Raw genomic sequence first — 18857 nt, 5'->3', positions numbered from 1 at the left:
ATATATCACATGCTTACGTTTGAATGAAAATATTATAGAATAATAAAGCGATCAGATTACAATGACATATCCATGATTGCGCCTTTTTTGGTAGTAAATCGTTTAAAATAATTATTTCCATATATATATTTAATTTTGAAATATCTATAAAAGAACAAGGCTCATTGTTTTTTCAAATAAGGTTAAACTTGTAATTTTACGGAACAAATTCATGCCTCTAATCTATAAAAATAAAAAATAAAATTTTAAAATGTTATATTGCACTATTGCCCATATTTTGGTAATAAATGTTTAAAATGATTTTTTTTTATAAAATAAAGAGTCTATTTTGAATTACCTGGAGGCTGAATATTTAAGTTGAAGAAAATATTCCGGCATCTAAAAATAAAAGCTAAACAAAACTAGTTTTTAAAAAAGTAAATTTCCATGGTCGTGCATATTTTAGTACCGAATGCGTGCGTAAAACTATTGTTTATGCCTATATAGATTCCATTTTGAAATATCTGTGGGCTGAAACTTTAAATTAATCAAATCATTCGATAGATAGATCTTTCAAACGAGATAGTGAAACATAATTTTGCATAGTAATTGTTCATATACTTTGAGGAAATACATTAAGTGTCGCATTTGCCCAGCTACAACCAACTATAATGAAGACTTATACCCTTATATCAAATTCGTCAATCACATGATCTCATCCAATATTTATGCCTCACTTCCGTATGCCCTCAGCACGAAAGATGCTAGGTCCATAAGTGGATTTAACCATTTGGAATAGCAGGGGAAGCTGAAGTACCATGAATAAAGTCACGGGAACCGAGGTCAGCAAAGCAATGGGAATGACAACCCATTCCAATGTCTTATCCAGCACATATGTGAGAGTTGCAGCGAAGGCCACCAGCATGAAAGCCAAGGAGAGGAAGAGAGAAGAAAGGCCCATTATGATCTTCTTTGGCAATGAGTCAAGAAAATCAAGTGGCTCATCTCGTGATGTTAAGATGGCTAGGAATAGCAAGATGGCCGTCACGGAGCAGAGCAAACCTAACCCATCCGAAATTGCAAAAACCATGACAGAGCCCTTTAAAGGGAATCCATTATTGCCATTATTGGTTCCAGGCACAGTGAAAGCAGCAGCGAACAATACCGTGGCAATTAGAGTTGAGACGACCATACATTTATCTGCTGTCTCCTTCACCCACTTCTGTCCATTCTCAAGCAACTTTTGGTGTTTCTCCACAAACACTTGCCAGTATGTTTTATTATCGGGCCCTGACCTAGCGGTTCTCATGTCAGGGGTAACCCAACTTTCCACGGCCTACACATAAAAGTCACAAACATGAGTTACAATAAGTGGATAAATTATTGAATTTTTTTCAAAAAACAAAATACAAAGGAACATTTCAAGGAGATTAAGACTTATCTAACACTTAGGTTCCATTTGTTTCACGGAAAATGAATAATTTGAAAAATATTTTTCTAAAAATGATTGTTTATATCACATACAAATATGATTGAATGAAAAATATCTTCATAGTACACGAAAGTATTTAGAAATAAATTATTATTGATAACGAAAATATTTTTCATTGACAATTATTTTAAGCGATACAAGCAATATTCTCTAAAAAATATTTTTGAAATCATTTATTTTCCTCAAAATAAACATCTTAATGTGAAATTACTTAGAGGTAAGTCCATCTTTGCTGGCAGAATCTTTTTGAGCTCCTTTGATTTCGTGCTTGAATATAGCCAAATAATATATGTATGGAAAGCAAGATGTTTTTACTTTCCAATGAATCAAGTTTCATCCAATTTGGAATCTTCTAGAGGAAATGCAAAAAATATTAAGAGCTGGTTGGGAAATCTGAGAACGAGTCTTTCAGTAGTTCTTGTGCTTTGTTGAAACCTATGCATTATATATTTTTTCTAGAGTCATTTGAGTCAAGACTCAAGAGTTGGTATTCGTATTTATGATTTGTCTGGGAGTTGTTGGTCTTTGGGAGTAAACGGTTAGTGTCGTGAGATTTTCCAATGCTTGGAAGGTTAGTGTCGAAGGCTTCGTTGAGGGTAAGTGAGTTTTGTGATTTTGTGCAACTAAACTCTTTGATTAGGTTTTCGTTCACTCTGTATCTTTTTGATATAGATTTCATTGAGCGGTGAGATACATAGCTCCTATCTTGAGGTCGATTCCTCTAGGTAATAAGCATCTAGCGGAAAACGCGCCGGTTCGGCACGGCCGCGCGTGGCCGTCACGCGCTGCCGTGCCCACGGTGCGTGTCGGCGCGTGAGGGCGCGTCCGGCATCCGTTTGGAACGTTCTTGGTACCAACGCGCTCGTATCGAGATTTTCTATATTGTGGTGTATTTATTTTACATGTTTGAAGCTTTTACAGATGTGAAAATACTTATAGAACCCTATATACGCGTATTTTTAGGGTATTTTTGCATATTTTCTTATATTTCTCTATGGTTTCGGAAATGCATATGGTAGCTCACATGTATATCACCACATAAGGACTGTGTAGAGTGTAATTCATTGTCTATCAATGAATGGAACAATATAATTAACATGACATGTAATTTCAGAGATATAGGCCCCTGTCTTTACGTCTAGCATTACATGTATATAGTGAATGTGATACATAAAGCTCATATCCCTGGTATGAGAGATTTTCAAGGATTCAGTTGGGTAGTGACCGCTAAAGTGGCACACTTGACTGGGTTTGAGAAATATCGGTCTCATATTGTGGTGGGATATCTCCTGTTCTATTGCGTGATCATACTCCCAAAGGAGGTGATCTTGTATTGATTCATGGAGGGGTACATGTATAGCATGTGCTTGAGAAATGACTGATCTTAGTGGTTCATACACCCAAAGGTGGTGATTTCACGAAAGATTAGAATATGTTCTCATGGCCGCTGTCATGTGGAGAGTGTACAACTGCATGTCATATTTTCTGCCCAAAGGTGATTATGTGATGATGTATGTAACTCTCTGGATAAGTACTCACATGATGCTGATTGTATTGTTTGTTTGTTTTCCAGTCACCTTTTCTGTAAACGGCAATTTCATTTCCATTGAGGTCCTTACTGGGTTGAATTTTAAGAAATGGAAAAAGGATTTTCTATTTGGAATGGAGCTGGCATATGTTCACATTGCTCTTACAAAGGATAAGCCGGCAGATATCACGGTCACCAGTACTGAAGCTGAGAAAACGGACTATGCTGCCTGGGAAAAGAGCAATCGGATTTGCTTATTGACAATGAAGAAATCCATTCAAGAACACTTGAAAAGTGGTTTGCCAGCTGACTGTACTGCTAAGAAAATGATGGCAGCCTTAGAGGCTAGAAACCACATTTCATCTAATGCTGAGGTTGGTACACTTCTTCAAAAGCTCTTCAATATGAAGTATGATGGTACTGCTGGGGTTAGAGATTATGTCCTTAGGATGGTAGACCTAAAGACGAAACTTTAAGCTCTTAATGTTTCTATTCCTAATGCTTGCATTGTACATCAAGCTCTAAACACCTTTCCACCTGATTTTGGGATTATAAAGACAAATTACAATTCCCAAGATGAGACTTGGTCAGTTAATGACTTGATAGCAAGGGTGGTGGCAGAGGAAGAGAAACTTAAGAAGGAAAAAGGGCATCTAGCCTTATATGTTTTTGGTTCCCACAAAAGGAAGGATAAAAAGTCAAGAAATCGTACTCATAAAGGTACTCATGACACTACCGGTCAATCTGACAATATGGGTCCAAAGAAAACATCCTTCAAAAGGGATGGTGACCGCTGCTTCTTTTGTAAGAAGAGAGGTCACATAAAGAAGGACTGTGGAAAGTTCAAAGCTTGGTTGTCCAAACGTGAGCCTACAGGTAATGATTCTTTGACACTTGTTTGTGAATCCAACCTATCAGAAGCATCATCCAGTTCTTGGTGGCTCGATAGCGGTGCAACTAATCATGTTGCGTTCACCATACAGGGATTCATAAACCGGAAGAAGCCAAATCAGGATGAGTCAAGACTTACTGTGGGAAACAACGAGAAAGTTGATGTTGTGTTTGTGGGAGATGTTTTATTGATTCTAGACTCTGGTTTTAGATTAATGTTGAAAGACACTTTTCATGTACCTTCTTTTAGACGGAACTTAGTTTCCGTATCGTGTTTGGACATGTATGGCTACTCTTTTGAAATCAAGAACAATGTTATTTCTTTGTTTCTTAATTCAAATAAGGTTGGGTGCTGTAATATGTCCAACAGATTGTACAGATTGTGTTTGTCTCCCAATGACATATACGTTGCTTATACGGCTGAAAAGGTTATTTCCAAGAGACCACTACCTAAGGAACAGTCTTATGCATTGTGGCATAAACGGCTTGGTCATATCTCTAAGGATAGAGTAGAAAGACTAATAAAGACTAACATCCTGCCTGCTCTTAAAGATGATCTAGAGACATGCGTAGACTGTTGTAGAGGTAAAATGACCAAGATAAGGAAGAAAACTGCAGTCCGAAGTTCTGACTGTTGGAGGTCATTCACACTGACATAAGTGGACCCTATACAGCAACCTTGTGTAGAAATTTTTATTTCATCACATTTATTGATGACTATTCTCGATATGGCTATCTGTATTTGATTAAAGAAAAGTCTGAGTCTCTTGACAAGTTCAAGATTTTTCGGACTAAAGTCGAGAAATAGTTGGGAAAGGTCATAAAGGTTGTTAGATCTGACCGAGGTGGAGAGTATTATGGCAAGCATGGTGATGCTGGACAGCTTAAGGGGCCATTTGCCAAATACTTAGAGGATTCTGGGATAGTGGCTCAATTTACTATGCTTGGGAGTCCTGAGCAAAATGGTATAGCCAAAAGGTACAATCGCACCCTTATGGAAATGGTGAGAAGTATGATTAGTAGGACAAATTTACCTGATTTTCTGTGGGGTGAAGCTTTGAAAATAGCTTTGTACATTCTGAATCGTGTACCTACTAATGCTATTCCATTGACTGCTTTTGAGTTTTGGACTAAACGTAAGCCTAGCTTAAACCATCTTAACGTTTGGGGATGTCCTGCAGAAGTGAAGTTATAGTTATATAATCCAACATTAAGTAAGTTGGACTCCAGAACCACTCGGTGTTACTTTGTATCTTACCCGGATCATTCGAAGGGATATCGGTTCTATAATCCCAATGGAGGCACAAGAATTGTGGAATCACAGACAGCGAAGTTTCTGGAGTTTGATGTGGCCAAAGAAAGTAGCTGCTCACAGACTATTGAGGATAATAGTACGGTGGGTAATGTTGTATCTTCATCTCCTTCTATACAGATAATTGTGGAGACTCCCACACCACAGACTGAACCTGTTAAGGCTCAGTTACCTGTTGTCGAGACAGCTCCTAATGAAGTTCCTCAAGGTTCTCAGGTGCAGGATGAGGCTGTTGCTGCTCCAGTAAAGAGATCCATTAGGGAGAGACGATCAGCTATACCACCAGACTATTTAGTCTATATAGGAGAGCAAGACTATGATATCGATTATGCGGCTGATACAGTGACTTATGCGGAAGCTATTTCTTGTCCTCAGTCAGAATTGTGGTTGGATGCAATGAGAGATGAAATGTAGCCTATGAAGCATAATGGTGTTTGGGAACTTGTTGAATTACCTGAAGGTCATGGACCCATTGGTTGCAAATGGGTGTATAAGACTAAAAGGGACTCCAAAGGAAAGATTGAGAAGTTTAAAACCAGACTGGTAATCAAGGGTTTCACTCAGAGAGAAGGAGTAGACTATGAAGCAACTTTTTCTCTAGTTATATTTCATCGGTCCGCCCATGATGAGTGTGTCCAAGGGACACCATTTGCTCTAATTATAAGTGTGTCTGAAAGACACCTTTTGAAGAGGCACGAGGGGAGTTTCTTAAGGGAAGTTAAGATAACTTCCTCATAAGATGAACAAAAAAACAAGAGATAATTAGAACTCTCTCTCTCTCGACGCATAAGGATTCCGTATCTATTTTGAGAAGATAATCGGTATTAACGCTGTGGAACAAGAATATTTTCCCTGTGATTGTATTCGGACCAACGTGAAGTAGATTCATTCATCGTTTGCTGGTGATTCAACGTACGATCCTGGAAAATTGGTTCGGAGTGCATCGAACAGGTTAGTCTATTCTCCTGACACTTGCTTCTAACATTGGTATCAGAGCTAGGTTATGATCTCTGCCTTGTTTTCCTATTGATTTTTTCCGCTTGCTATTTGATATGGAGATCATGATGATGAACTTCATACTGTCTGCATGTTCATTGCTCGGGAATTGCAAGATGAATCGTCGAACATGAATTGAAACGAAGAACGGGTTTGAAGGTTACGGGCGACCGTTCTGTTCGGATGATTTTCGAAAAACTTTTTATGGTGAAAATCATTTTTTATTATACAAGCTTGAAGAACTCGTTGAGACGAGCGGAACGGTGGGTCGAACGCCGCCGGAAGACGCCGGACGCGCCCACACGCGCAGCCAGAAGCCGCGGCGCGTGGGAGCCACGCGCCCAAAACGCTGGCACTACCAGTGCGTGAATGGCACGCGCGCGTCGGCCAAACGGTGCGTGCCGACGTCATCGATGACGTCAGTAAAACTGTCGGTAATGATACGCTGATGTCATTGATGATGTCATCTCGCCTGCTGTGACATCCCGAATTTCGGCCCATTTTTGGGTTTTATAAAACGCGTAATTTGTCAGTGTGCTTATAGTAAAATCTCGCCCGGGAACTGATCACTCCCGGTTATCATTTTAAATTAGAGATTTCGCTAGAATCGCACTCGATCAAATCTGGCCGTTATTTAGACCCCGAACTTGGCAGTCGATTTTCGGGACGAAATAAATTGGACGGTGTCGATATTATTGTGGCCAGCCTCGAGGTTGCAAAGAATAATGGAAAAGTGAAATTTTGGACCGGGTGCGGATTTGGACTGGTAGACCTCCCTCGTAGTGTGTTTTGAGTTAGTTTATTTTGGCCCTTTGTCTTATTTTATTATTTGGGGTTTTTCATAGACCGTTAGATCGTTTGTCGAATTTGAATCGTGTCCGTTGGATCGCGCTCGAAGATAAAAAAATTAACTTTTTGTTCTCTCTCTCTTCCCTCTGCCGCGCTGAGCACGTCCCCTCCGCGCACGTTCACCCCCCTCCATCATCACGTCTGTTCTCTCTCTCTCTCTCTCTCCTTCTTTCCCTCTCTCTTTCCTCCTCTGCGCGCACGTCTTCCCCATGCAGCGTCCCCTCAGCCCATGCCATGCAGACCAACCCCCCCTGACACACTTCTTCTCTCTCCTCCCTTCTCTCTCTTCCTTCTTCTCTTTTCCTCTTCTTTCTTTTCCTTGTTCTTCACCGGCGTGCAGTTCGGTTCCGCTTCGCCCGCTCCGCCGCCCAGCCGACGCCGCCCGAGCCCGCGACCGCCGAGCGCCTCGCCCCGTCTTCCTCGCGCCGTCGCCGCCGCATGCCGCGTCACTTCGGAAGCCCAGGCCCGACGCCTTGCCTCCGCTTCCTCCACTTCAGCAGCGCGAGCTGGCTCGCCCCTTGCAGCTGCTGTCTCGGCCCGTCGTGCTTGCCAATAGATTACGCCTTGCTCCGCGCTCTGCCGTCCATTTCGCCGCGGCCTGGGCTCGGCCGTCGCCATTCGCCGCTCCTTTGTTCGCGCACACGGGAGCTCGCCGTCCCGAGCTCGTCCGTTCCGTGCAAATCGCGCCGTGTGAAGTGATCGCCGCCGCGTCGCCAGCCCGTCCACCCCTGTCGTTCTTGCTCGCCGTAGGCTCCTCCAATCGCCTGAGCTCGCCGGCCAGCTCACCGCCGGTCCGCCATCCCTCTCCCCCTCGGCCCGATCCCTCTCTCCTCTACCCCGGCTCACTCTCTTTCTCCCCGGCTCGTCGCCGCCGCAGTCGCCACCGGTCGCCGCCTCGGCCACCCGGCCCGGCCCGACCAACCCGGCCAGCCGTGCCGTGGCGGCCTCGTCGCCCACGTGACCAAGCCGCGCGCCCTTCGCCGTGCCCGTTCCCGCGCCCGTGCCCATGCGTGTGCCCGTGGCCGAGCCCGTGGCCGGGCCTTGTGCCCGTGGCCGAGGCCGTGCCCATGGCCGAGCGGCCGTGGCCGAGCTCGCCGGCCGTGCCCGTCCGACTAGGCGCGTCGCCCGTCCGTTCGCCCGTGCGCCCTTGGCACGCCGCACGGCCATCGCGCTCGCGCGCGCCGAGCACGCCGATCGGCCACCGTGCTGTTGGCCCGCGCCCGCGCCGATCCCGTCTATTCACCGGGCCATTTTGGGCCCGAGCCGACTTTTCCCGGGCCAACCGAGGTAAGTGACTTCCTAAACCCTACCTAGTACTTTGGGTATTTTTAGACTTGTTTAGGGTGAAATTTAGTACCGGCTTAGGAATTTAATTAGGCGTGGGCTAATTAGACTTATTGTGCTTAATTGGTGAATTATTGTGGCGATAATTGTGCGGCTGATTTAGTGATTGACTGAGATAAATATGCCTGACTGAATTGTCGTGGCGCTTGTGGGTGAATTGGATTATTTGAATGTGCCGACATGAATGTCGGGTCGGTGGACCGACGTGGGGAGTGTGAATTAAATTGGTTGTTAGAGTGTATCAGATTGACATCGGTGTGAGCTTGGTAATTTGATTGTGAAATGTACGACGTGTTAGATGACAGATTGTGTGGTGGTGCATGTGCATGAGAGAAATGTCCTGAGGCGTGGTTACGCGGGACTGAGCCCGGCTTGATCTGAGGGCTGCCAACCTGAGGCGTGGTTACGCGGGTGTGGCTAGAAAGGCAAGTAATGACCTGAGGCGTGGTTACGCGGGTCGAGAGAAATGTCCCGAGGCGTGGTTACGCGGACCGAGCCCGGCTTGATCTCGGTGGCCGCCAACCCGAGGCGTGGTTACGCGGGTGTGGCTAGAAAGGCAAGTAATGACCTCGAGGCGTGGTTACGCGGGTCGAGAGAAATGTCCTGAGGCGTGGTTACGCGGGGCCGAGCCCGCTTGATCCGAGGGCTGCCAACCCGAGGCGTGGTTACGCGGGTGTGGCTAGAAAGGCAAGTAATGACCCGAGGCGTGGTTACGCGGGTCGAGAGAAATGTCCCGAGGCGTGGTTATGCGGGACCGAGCCCGGCTTGATCTCGAGGGCGGCTCGAGGCGTGTTGACGCGGCCGTGTGAAAGGACCCGGGAGGTCGTGAGAAAGTTGCTCGGCCACGCATGCGAATGAGTGTGATTGAACTGACTGGTTGAATTAGTTGGAGTGATTGAGTGAAAGCATGGTTGGTGTTTGAGCGATTTGTGATGTGTTATTTAATTACTATTATTGCCTTATCACGTGACGACTAACATGTAGAGTTGGCATAGACTTGATGGCGAGGTAAGTACAATGATGCGAATTTTTATATGTTATGGGGTAGATTGCATGTCTGACTTGTCTGGGTACGCATTGGCCTACGTGGGGTATAGGGGGTTGCTTATTGAGACTCGTTCTCACGGTTATTATATAACCATTTCAGATCCGCGACCATGAGTGACTGGAGACGCTGCAAGGGTATCTCGGAGATCAAGTACGGGTCAAGTTGCCCCATATTTTTGTGTGCCCCTCTTTTGTATAGCGAAGTAGGATATCCAACCACTACTCCGTTTTAATATTGTGTATTTGGAATTATTGTTTTGCGTTATCCCTTCGTCATATTTTACTGTCTGGGTTGTTTTATTTCGCTTCCGCTTGCGTAGTTCGTTTGGGTCGGCGACGCGTCATGGGACGTCGCATTCAATACGACCGTGGAAGGGGTGTCGCGAGCCCGTTGGGGTTCGGGGCGTGACATTCCTGTTGATTTGGTATCAGAGCAAGGTCAGCTCGATCCAAGTTGGTCGAAGCCTGGAGTGATAAGGAGCGATGACTTTGGGGTAGTCAGTTAAGGAGTCTTGTGTGCCATGCGTACCCCAGACCGTGTGATTGTGATTGCTGAGTGATTATATGCAATGACATGTGAAATGCAGGTGCGTCAGGACTTGAGGTAAGTGCACGAACTATGTTGGTTGTGATTGGTTGTTGATTGTGATTGGCTGCCTGCTTAGTGAATTATTGTTGTGATTCACTGCCTAGGGCTTTAGACTGGTATAGTTGGCCTAGGTCTTTAATTCCCGAGGGGAATTATAGCAGGTAAGTGGGTGGTGTGAATCTTGTGAGTAAGAGTAGCCGAGGAAGAGGTCGAGGTCGAGGTCGAGGTCGTGTAGGTCCGCAAGTTGGAGTTGTGGGGGATCCCAGATGGGATGAGATTTTGAGGGCACTCGAGGAAGTTGGAGTTTTAATGGGAAGGCAGACTGAGCAGTAAAATGCGACTATTGCTACTAATGCTAAGGCCGCTGTTGTCGCCGCCAATGGAAATAACGGGAATCATGGGCATAATAGAAATGTTGGGAATCAAGGTCAAGGGCAAGTTAATGCAATCATAAAGATGCGTCAGCTGGTTGGAAAATATTTGAAATTGAAACCTCTGAAGTTCGATGGTAAATGTGACCCCAAGGCTACATTACTTTGGATAGAGGACTTAGAAAAAGGCTTTTGAGGTATTCGGGTGCACTGATGAGGAGAAAGTGACCCTGGCTATATATCAACTCTAAGGAAATGCAAAGAATTGGTAAGAGGGCCCCCGAAGTAGGATATTTCAGAGGGCATATTTCGAAGCTGGGGTGTTATTATCAAGGCCTTCAATGGGAGGTACTTTCAGAGAGTGCGCGAGGACAGAAAATGACAGGGTTTCTTCGGCTTCGCTAAAATTGAATGTCAATTGATCAGTACGAGGTCAAGCTTGTAACGTTGTCTAAGTACGCACCAAGGATAGTCAAAGACCATGTGAATAAGACAAGGAGGTTCCAGGATGGATTGAAATCGGAACTCCATAGTCAGTTAGTACTCTTGAGTCTTAAAGGATCACAACGAGTTGTATGAGAAAGCTCGATGGTTGAAATAGATATGAGTGAAAGGGCTGCCGTTTCTGGATCGTGGTATGCGCCGGTTAGGGACAATTGGAACTTGGGAAGAAATTTATGACAGAGAATTGGAGATTTGTCCCTCTAGTAAGAAAGAACTTTGGGGAGTCGAATTACTACTCCAACGCCGCATGTCGGTCTTATGGAAAGAGGCATAGGAATGGTCATTACCAAGGTAGAAGTGGAGCATGTTGTGGATGTGGACAGTAAGGTCACCAAGTGAGAAATTATTGAACCGACAGGTTAGGTCACTAATGCAATCGCAGCGATCGCAGGTAGGACATTAAGCGAGAGCTGCCTCGCAGATTAATCAGAATCGGCTAAGGACGTAAGGAAAAGTGTATGTTATGGCTAAGAAGGAAGTGAAGGATGTGCCTTGAAAGTCTAGATGAGTTATGAGATGATATTGGGTGCAATAGGAGATGATTTTGAAGTTATCGCTTGAGTAGTCATGAAAGACTTATAATCAATTTTATGGTGAATAGGCGCAATCGATTTAAGGATTTATGGATTACTGATGATATTCTTGGACGGGTTTGGAAGGATGAGTGTTGCTTGGAAATTTCAGATTTTGTAAAGAACCGGGGTGATTTAATTTGGGAGACTGTTGGATTGAAATTGGAGGGATTAAGCCTCGTCTTTGAGGTGTGGAAAGATAACTATCTTGTGATTAACTCGTTGGTTAAGGAGTCAAGGCTAGAGGACATAGCCGAAGTGTGTAATCTTCCTGATGTCTTTCCTCAGGAATTGCCGGAATTGCCACCTGATAGAGAAGTGGAGTTTGTGGGTGAATTAGCCCCAGGGATAGAACCGATCTTGAAAGTGCCCTATAGGATGTCACTGTCGGAATTGAAGGAATTGAAGGTCCAAACGCAGGAGTTATTGGATAAAGGTTTTATTCGCCGAGTGCGTCTCCATGGGGAGCGCCAGTGTTGTTCGTGAGGAAAAAGGATGGATCCTTGAGGTTGTGCATTGACTACAGACAATTGAACCAGGTGACCATTAAGAATAAGTATCCGTTGCCAAGGATAGATGACATGTTTGATCAGTTGCAAGGTGCATCGATATTTTCAAAGATCGACTTGAGGACGGATTACCACCAATTGAGGATTAAGGAGGATATACCGAAAACGGCATTTAGGACGAGATATGGGCACTATGAGTTTACAGTAATGCCGTTTGGACTAACTAATGCCCCCGCTGCTTTCATGGATTTAATGAATCGGGTATTCAAGGAATTTTTAGATCAGTTTGTGATCGTGTTCATAGATGATATTCTGGTGTATTCAAAGAGTTCCGAGGAACATGAGGTACATTTGGAAAGAGCTCTACGGACGTTAAGGGAGCATGCACTGTATGCTAAGTTTAGCAAGTGCGAGTTTTGGCTGAACCGTGTAGCGTTTCTTGGGCACATAATTTCCGGAGAAGGAATCTCCGTGGATCCGGCAAAGATTGAGGCAGTGATGGATTGGCCGAGACCGACGACAGTTACTGAGGTTCGAAGCTTCTTAGGACTGGCAGGTTACTATAGACGATTTGTGGAAAGATTCTCGGCAATAGCCACTCCATTGACAAGGTTGCTTAAGAAGGAGACTAAGTTTGAATGGGCGGAAAAAGCGCAAAGAGAGTTTTCAGGAATTGAATATGAGCCAAAGGCGTTGGATGGAATTGCTAAAGGACTATGATTGTGATATATTGTATCATCCCGGTAAAGCCAACCGGGTAGCGGATGCCTTGAGTCGAAAATCGAGCATCGCGCATTTATTGGTCAAAGAGTGAATTTTATTGGAGGGAGCGCGGAACTCAGAATTTAAGTTCGAGGTAGGACACCTCTTTAGTCTGATGGCGACATTAAGGATTGAACCGGAAGTACAAGCCAAGATTAAGGCGTTGCAGTCTATGGACCCTGAGATTCAGAAGATTTTGGAGATGGATGCACTAAGAGGAAACCGGACTTCCAAGTGTCCGAGGACGGAATTCTTAAGTTTCGAGGACGTTATGCGTGCCCGATGATTGGAGACTTAAGGAAGAGATTTTGTCAAAGGCTCATAGGAGCAATTACAGTATCCACCCGGGCAGCACTAAGATGTACCAGAACCTTCGTCAACACTATTGGTGGAATGGAATGAAAGTAGACGTAGCCAAGCATGTGGCCAAGTGTTTGACGTGCCAACAAGTGAAGGCACAACATTGTAAGCCTGATGGAATGTTGCAACCGTTGGAAATCCCAGAATGGAAATGGGAACATATCACAATGGATTTTGTAACGGGACTGCCGAGAAGCCAGAGGGGACATGATTCTATTTGGGTGATAGTAGATAGATTGACGAAGTCAGCGCACTTCCTGGCGGTGCGAAAGGACTTCGAGCTAGAAAGGCTGGCAGAGTTTATGTGCGACAGGTTGTTCGTCTTCATGGAGTACCGGTATCAATCACTTCGAACCGTGATCCCCGGTTTACTGCGAATTTTTGAAAAAGTCTGCAATCGACCATGGGGACTAAGTTGCATTTCAGCATGGCCTGTCATCCGCAGACGGATGGCCAGTCTGAGAGGACTATTCAGACATTAGAGGATATGCTGAGGGCGTGTGTGTTAGACTTTCAGGGCAAGTGGGAAGAACAGTTGCATTTGGTGGAATTTGCCTACAATAATAACTACCAGAGAGTATCGAATGGCACCGTTTGAGGCCTTATATGGCGGGCGTACGAGAACACCATTGTGTTGGGATGAAGTGGGGGAAAGAAGTATAACGGGTCCAGAGTTAGTTCAGCAATCGGTGAAAACAGTAAAGGCTATCCGGGAAAGGTTGAGAACAGCCCAGAGTCGTCAGAAAAGTTACGCAGACCGAAGGCGTAGGCCGTTAGAGTTTCAGATTGGCGACCATGTATTTCTTAAGATCTCGCTAATGAGGGGACTATCTCGGTTTGGCAAGAAAGGGAAACTAAGTCCAAGGTATATAGACCCGTTCGAGATTTTGGAAAGGATTGGGACGTTGGCCTACCGTCTCGCCTTGCCGCCGAATTTGTCGCAAGTTCATAACGTCTCCCACGTGTCGATGTTGAGGAAGTACGAACCGGATCCGACCCACGTGCTGAATCATGTGGTAATAGACATGGACGACAGGGTGTCGTACGTGGAGAAGCCAGTTCGGATCGAGGACAGGAAGGAACAGGTTTTGAGGAGCAAGACGATTCCGTTGGTTAAAGTTATCTGGGAACATCACGGGACGGAAGGTGCCACATGGGAAAGCGAGGAGGCGATGCGACAACAGTACCCCCAATTGTTTGAGTAGTCGGGTTTGGATTGTAAATTTCGAGGACGAAATTTTTGTAAGGGGGGAAGAGTTGTGACATCCCGAATTTCGGCCCATTTTTGGATTTTATAAAACGCGTAATTTGTCAGTGTACTTATAGTAAAATCTCGCCCGGGAACTGATCACTCCCGGTTATCATTTTAAATTAGAGATTTCGCTAGAATCGCACTCGATCAAATCTGGCCGTTATTTAGACCCCGAACTTGGCAGTCGATTTTCGGGAGTTTCGGGACGAAATAAATTGGACGGTGTCGATATTATTGTGGCCATCCTCGAGGTTGCCAAGAATAGTGGAAAAGTGAAATTTTGGACCGGGTGCGGATTTGGACTGGTAGACCTCCCTCGTAGTGTGTTTTGAGTTAGTTTATTTTGGCCCTTTGTCTTATATTATTATTTGGGGTTTTTCATAGACCGTTAGATCGTTTTTCGAATTTGAATCGTGTCCGTTGGATTGCGCTCGAAGACAAAAAAATTAACTTTTTGTTCTCTCTCTCTCTTCCCTCTGCCGCGCTGAGCACGTCCCCTCCGCGCACGTTCACCCCCCTCCATCATCACGTCTGTTCTCTCTCTCACTCTCTCTCCTTCTTTCCCTCTCTCTTTCCTCCTCTGCGCGCACGTCTTCCCCATGCAGCGTCCCCTCAGCCCATGCCATGCAGACCAACCCCCCCTGACACACTTCTTCTCTCTCCTCCCTTCTCTCTTCCTTCTTCTCTTTTCCTCTTCTTTCTTTTCCTTGTTCTTCACCGTGCCCGGGTTCTGCTCGCCCCGCTCCCCGCTTCGCCCGGCCCGACCGCGCCCGAGCCCGCCTGACCGCCGAGCCGCCCCGTCTTCCTCGCGCCGTCGCCGCGCCGCCGCGCGTCGCCCGGAAGCCCCGCCCGACGCCGCCTCCCTTCCTTCCCAGCGCGCGAGCTCGGCCGCCGCCATACTCTGTCTCGGCCCGTGCTGCCCCTAGCCGGTCGCCTTGCTCCCGCTCTGCCGTCCGGCTTCGCCGCCGCGGAGGCTCGGCCCGTCGCCTTCGCCGCTCCTTTGTTCGCGCACCTGGGAGCTCGCCGATCTGAACTCGTCCGTTCCGTGCCGTCCACCGCCACACTAGCTGCAGTCGCCGCCGCGTCGCCAGCCCGTCCCCTCGTTCTTTGCTCGCCGGCCGGCTCCTCCATCGCCACGCTCGCCGGCCAGCTCACCGCCGGTTCGCCATCTCTCCCTCTCTCCAGCCCCGATCCCTCTCTCCCTCACCCTCAACCCCCCCCCAGGCTCACTCTCTTTCTCCTGCTTCGGCTCGTCGCCGCCGCTCACCGTCGCCGCCGGTCCACCTCCCGCCAGCCTAGCCGGCCCGACCGGCCAGCCCGAGGTTGTAGCCGGCTCATCGCCCACGCGACCAAGCCGCGCGCCCGTCGCCGTGCCCGTTCCGCGCCCGTGCCCGTGCGTGTGCCGTGGCCGAGCCCGTGGCCGGGCTTGTGCTACTGTGGGCGAGGGCATGCCCATGGCCGAGCGCCGTGGCCGAGCTCGCCTGGCGCCGTGCCCGTCCGACCCGGGCGCGTCGCCCGTCCGACTAGGCGCGTCGCCCGTCCGTTCGCCCGTGCGCCCCTTGGCACGCCGCACGGCCATCGCGCCCGCACGCCGAGGCACGCCGATCGGCCATTGTGCCCGCATTGGCCGGCCACCGCGCTGTTGGCCCGCGCCAGCGCCCGGCCGTCTGTTCACCGGGCCATTTTGGGCCCGAGCCGACTTTTCCCGGGCCAAACTTAGGTAAGTGACTTCCTAAACCCTACCTAGTACTTTGGGTATTTTTAGACTTGTTTAGGGTGAAATTTAGTACCGGCTTAGGAATTTAATTAGGCGTGGGCTAATTAGACTGATTGTGCTTAACTGGTGAATTATTGTGGCGATAATTGTGCGGCGATTTAGTGATTGATCGAGATAAATATGCCTGGCTCGGTGTCGTGGCGCTTTGGGTGAATTGGATTATTTGAATGTGCCGACATGAATGTCGGGTCGGTGGACCGACGTGGGGAGTGTGAATTAAATTGGTTGTTAGAGTGTGTCAGATTGACATTGGTGTGAGCTTGGTAATTTGATTGTGAAATGTACGACGTGTTAGATGACAGATTGTGTGGTGGTGCATGTGCATGAGAGAAATGTCCCGAGGCGTGGTTACGGGGACCGAGCACGCTTGATCCGGGGCTGCCAACCCGAGGCGTGGTTACGCGGGTGTGGCTAGAAAGGCAAGTAATGACCCGAGGCGTGGTTACGCGGGTCGAGAGAAATGTCTTGAGGCGTGGTTACGCGGGACTGAGCCCGGCTTGATCTGAGGGCTGCCAACCTGAGGCGTGGTTACGCGGGCGTGGCTAGAAAGGCAAGTAATGACCTGAGGCGTGGTTACGCGGGTCGAGAGAAATGTCCTGAGGCGTGGTTACGCGGGACTGAGCCCGGCTTGATCTGAGGGCTGCCAACCTGAGGCGTGGTTACGCGGGTGTGGCTAGAAAGGCAAGTAATGACCTGAGGCGTGGTTACGCGGGTCGAGAGAAATGTCCTGAGGCGTGGTTACGCGGGACTGAGCCCGGCTTGATCTGAGGGCTGGCCTGAGGCGTGTTGACGCGGGCCGTGTGAAAGGACACCGTGAGGTCGTGAGAAAGTTGCTCGGCCACGCATGCGAATTGAGTGTGATTGAACTGACTGGTTGAATTAGTTGGAGTGATTGAGTGAAAGCATGGTTGGTGTTTGAGCGATTTGTGATGTGTTATTTAATTACTATTATTGCCCTATCACGTGACGACTAACGTGTAGAGTTGGCATAGACTTGATGGTGAGGTAAGTACAATGATGCGAATTTTTATATGTTATGGGGTAGATTGCATGTCTGACTTGTCTGGGTACGCATTGGCCTACGTGGGGTATAGGGGGTTGCTTATTGAGACTCGTTCTCACGGTTATTATATAACCATTTCAGATCCGCGACCATGAGTGACTGGAGACGCTGCAAGGGTATCTCGGAGATCAAGTACGGGTCAAGTTGCCCCATATTTTTGTGTGCCCCTCTTTTGTATAGCGAAGTAGGATATCCAACCACTACTCCGTTTTAATGTTGTGTATTTGGAATTATTGTTTTGTGTTATCCCTTCGTCATATTTTACTGTCTGGGTTGTTTTATTTCGCTTCCGCTTGCGTAGTTCGTTTGGGTCGGCGACGCGTCCTGGGACGTCGCATTCAATACGACCGTGGAAGGGGTGTCGCGAGCCCGTTGGGGTTCGGGGCATGACACCTGCGAAGCTACCTCCGGCGACCGACGACCTGACCCGACCGGCAACCCGACTCGACGACCCAACCCGTGATCGGTCAACGGTCAACCGGTCGAACCGATCAACTGTCGAACAGGTTGGACCGGTTGGACAGGTCAACGATCGAGCCGGTTGGACCGGTCGGACCGGCTCAAAAGCCCATATTGGGCAGGCACGTGTGCCACACGCGCCGCGCACTTAGGCGGCGCGTGTGGGCACGTGGGAGCTCCGATCGGGCTGTGGTTGGTACCGTTGTGTTTGTATTGAAATTATCTACATTATGGTTTATTTATTTTATATGTTTGAAGTTTTAAAGGTATTAAAATGGGTACGGAACCCTAAATACTCGTATTTTTTGGGGTATTATGGCATTTTTTACTTGTATTTTCCTATGGTTTTGGAAATAGAGAAACTGACTTAGATGCAAATGACCACATAGAGATTGTGTAGAGCTTAGTTCGATGATAGCATGTGTATGGTCTACCATGCTTGCAATTCCCTAGTTCTGAGCATACTCGAACAATGGCTGGAGATCCTTATTTTTTCATTACGTCATGAATTCCGCTGTTGATTATATTTGTTGCATGAATGTTCTATTTGTTGATTTACATCATGCCATGCCATATGATTGCTAGAAAGGATGTGATCATTGTTTTAAATATTTTTTGTGAATTATCTTTTCTAGTGAGAGTTCGTAGGTTGGTAGAATTAGAAGAAATTCTCACCTAGAACTTAAAATTTGCACAAATTAAACAAGTTAATGATAGTAGAACAATCGTACGCCGAAACTGATTGGGAACATCGTGAACTTTCGTTTTGGTGTCTTTAGTTGAATTATCATTAATTTAGTTTGTCTTTGCTGCAAATTAAAATATGTGTGTTTATGTGGAAAATGTGCTAGTGTTGATTCTGCGATTATTATGTCAATGTGTAGTAGATATTGATTATGGCTTCGGCATCCAAGACCATTGTGGCTGACCTCAATAAGAGTGAGAAGCTGAATGGTGACAATTATGATATTTGGCACCGAAAAGTTCAATATATCCTTGAGGAGCAAGAGGTTTTGGAAACCCTCAACCACACCATGGATGAACCTGAGCATGGAACTTCTGCTCAACACAAAAGAGATCAAGAAGCTTTTCAAGCTTGGAAAAAGAAAAATAGCATTGCTCGCATCACGTTGCTGAGTTGTATGCAAGATGATCTCATGTGTGAGTTTGAAAGTTATGACAAAGCTCAAGCACTGTGGGT

At 46.8% G+C, this 18857-nt stretch overlaps 1 protein-coding gene across 1 annotated transcript in view; it reads right to left on the bottom strand.

The window, feature by feature from the left end:
• Positions 1–565: 565 nt before the first annotated feature.
• The window catches only part of LOC115661829 (uncharacterized), a 36191-nt gene continuing 17899 nt past the window's right edge, over positions 566–18857 (bottom strand). Inside the window, exon 8 of the mRNA XM_056305270.1 lies at positions 566–1315. Within this exon, the coding sequence (XP_056161245.1) occupies positions 713–1315 (603 nt within the window). The 3' untranslated portion in view covers positions 566–712. The remainder of the gene's footprint in view (positions 1316–18857) is intronic.

This window comes from Syzygium oleosum, unplaced genomic scaffold, assembly GCF_021117445.2.
Source record: "Syzygium oleosum isolate NSW1041296 unplaced genomic scaffold, Sole_v2.1 Sole_v2.36, whole genome shotgun sequence".
NCBI lineage: Eukaryota > Viridiplantae > Streptophyta > Magnoliopsida > Myrtales > Myrtaceae > Syzygium > Syzygium oleosum.
The sequence above is the reverse complement of the archived record's forward strand: the minus strand, read 5'-3'. Positions and strand labels throughout refer to the sequence as shown.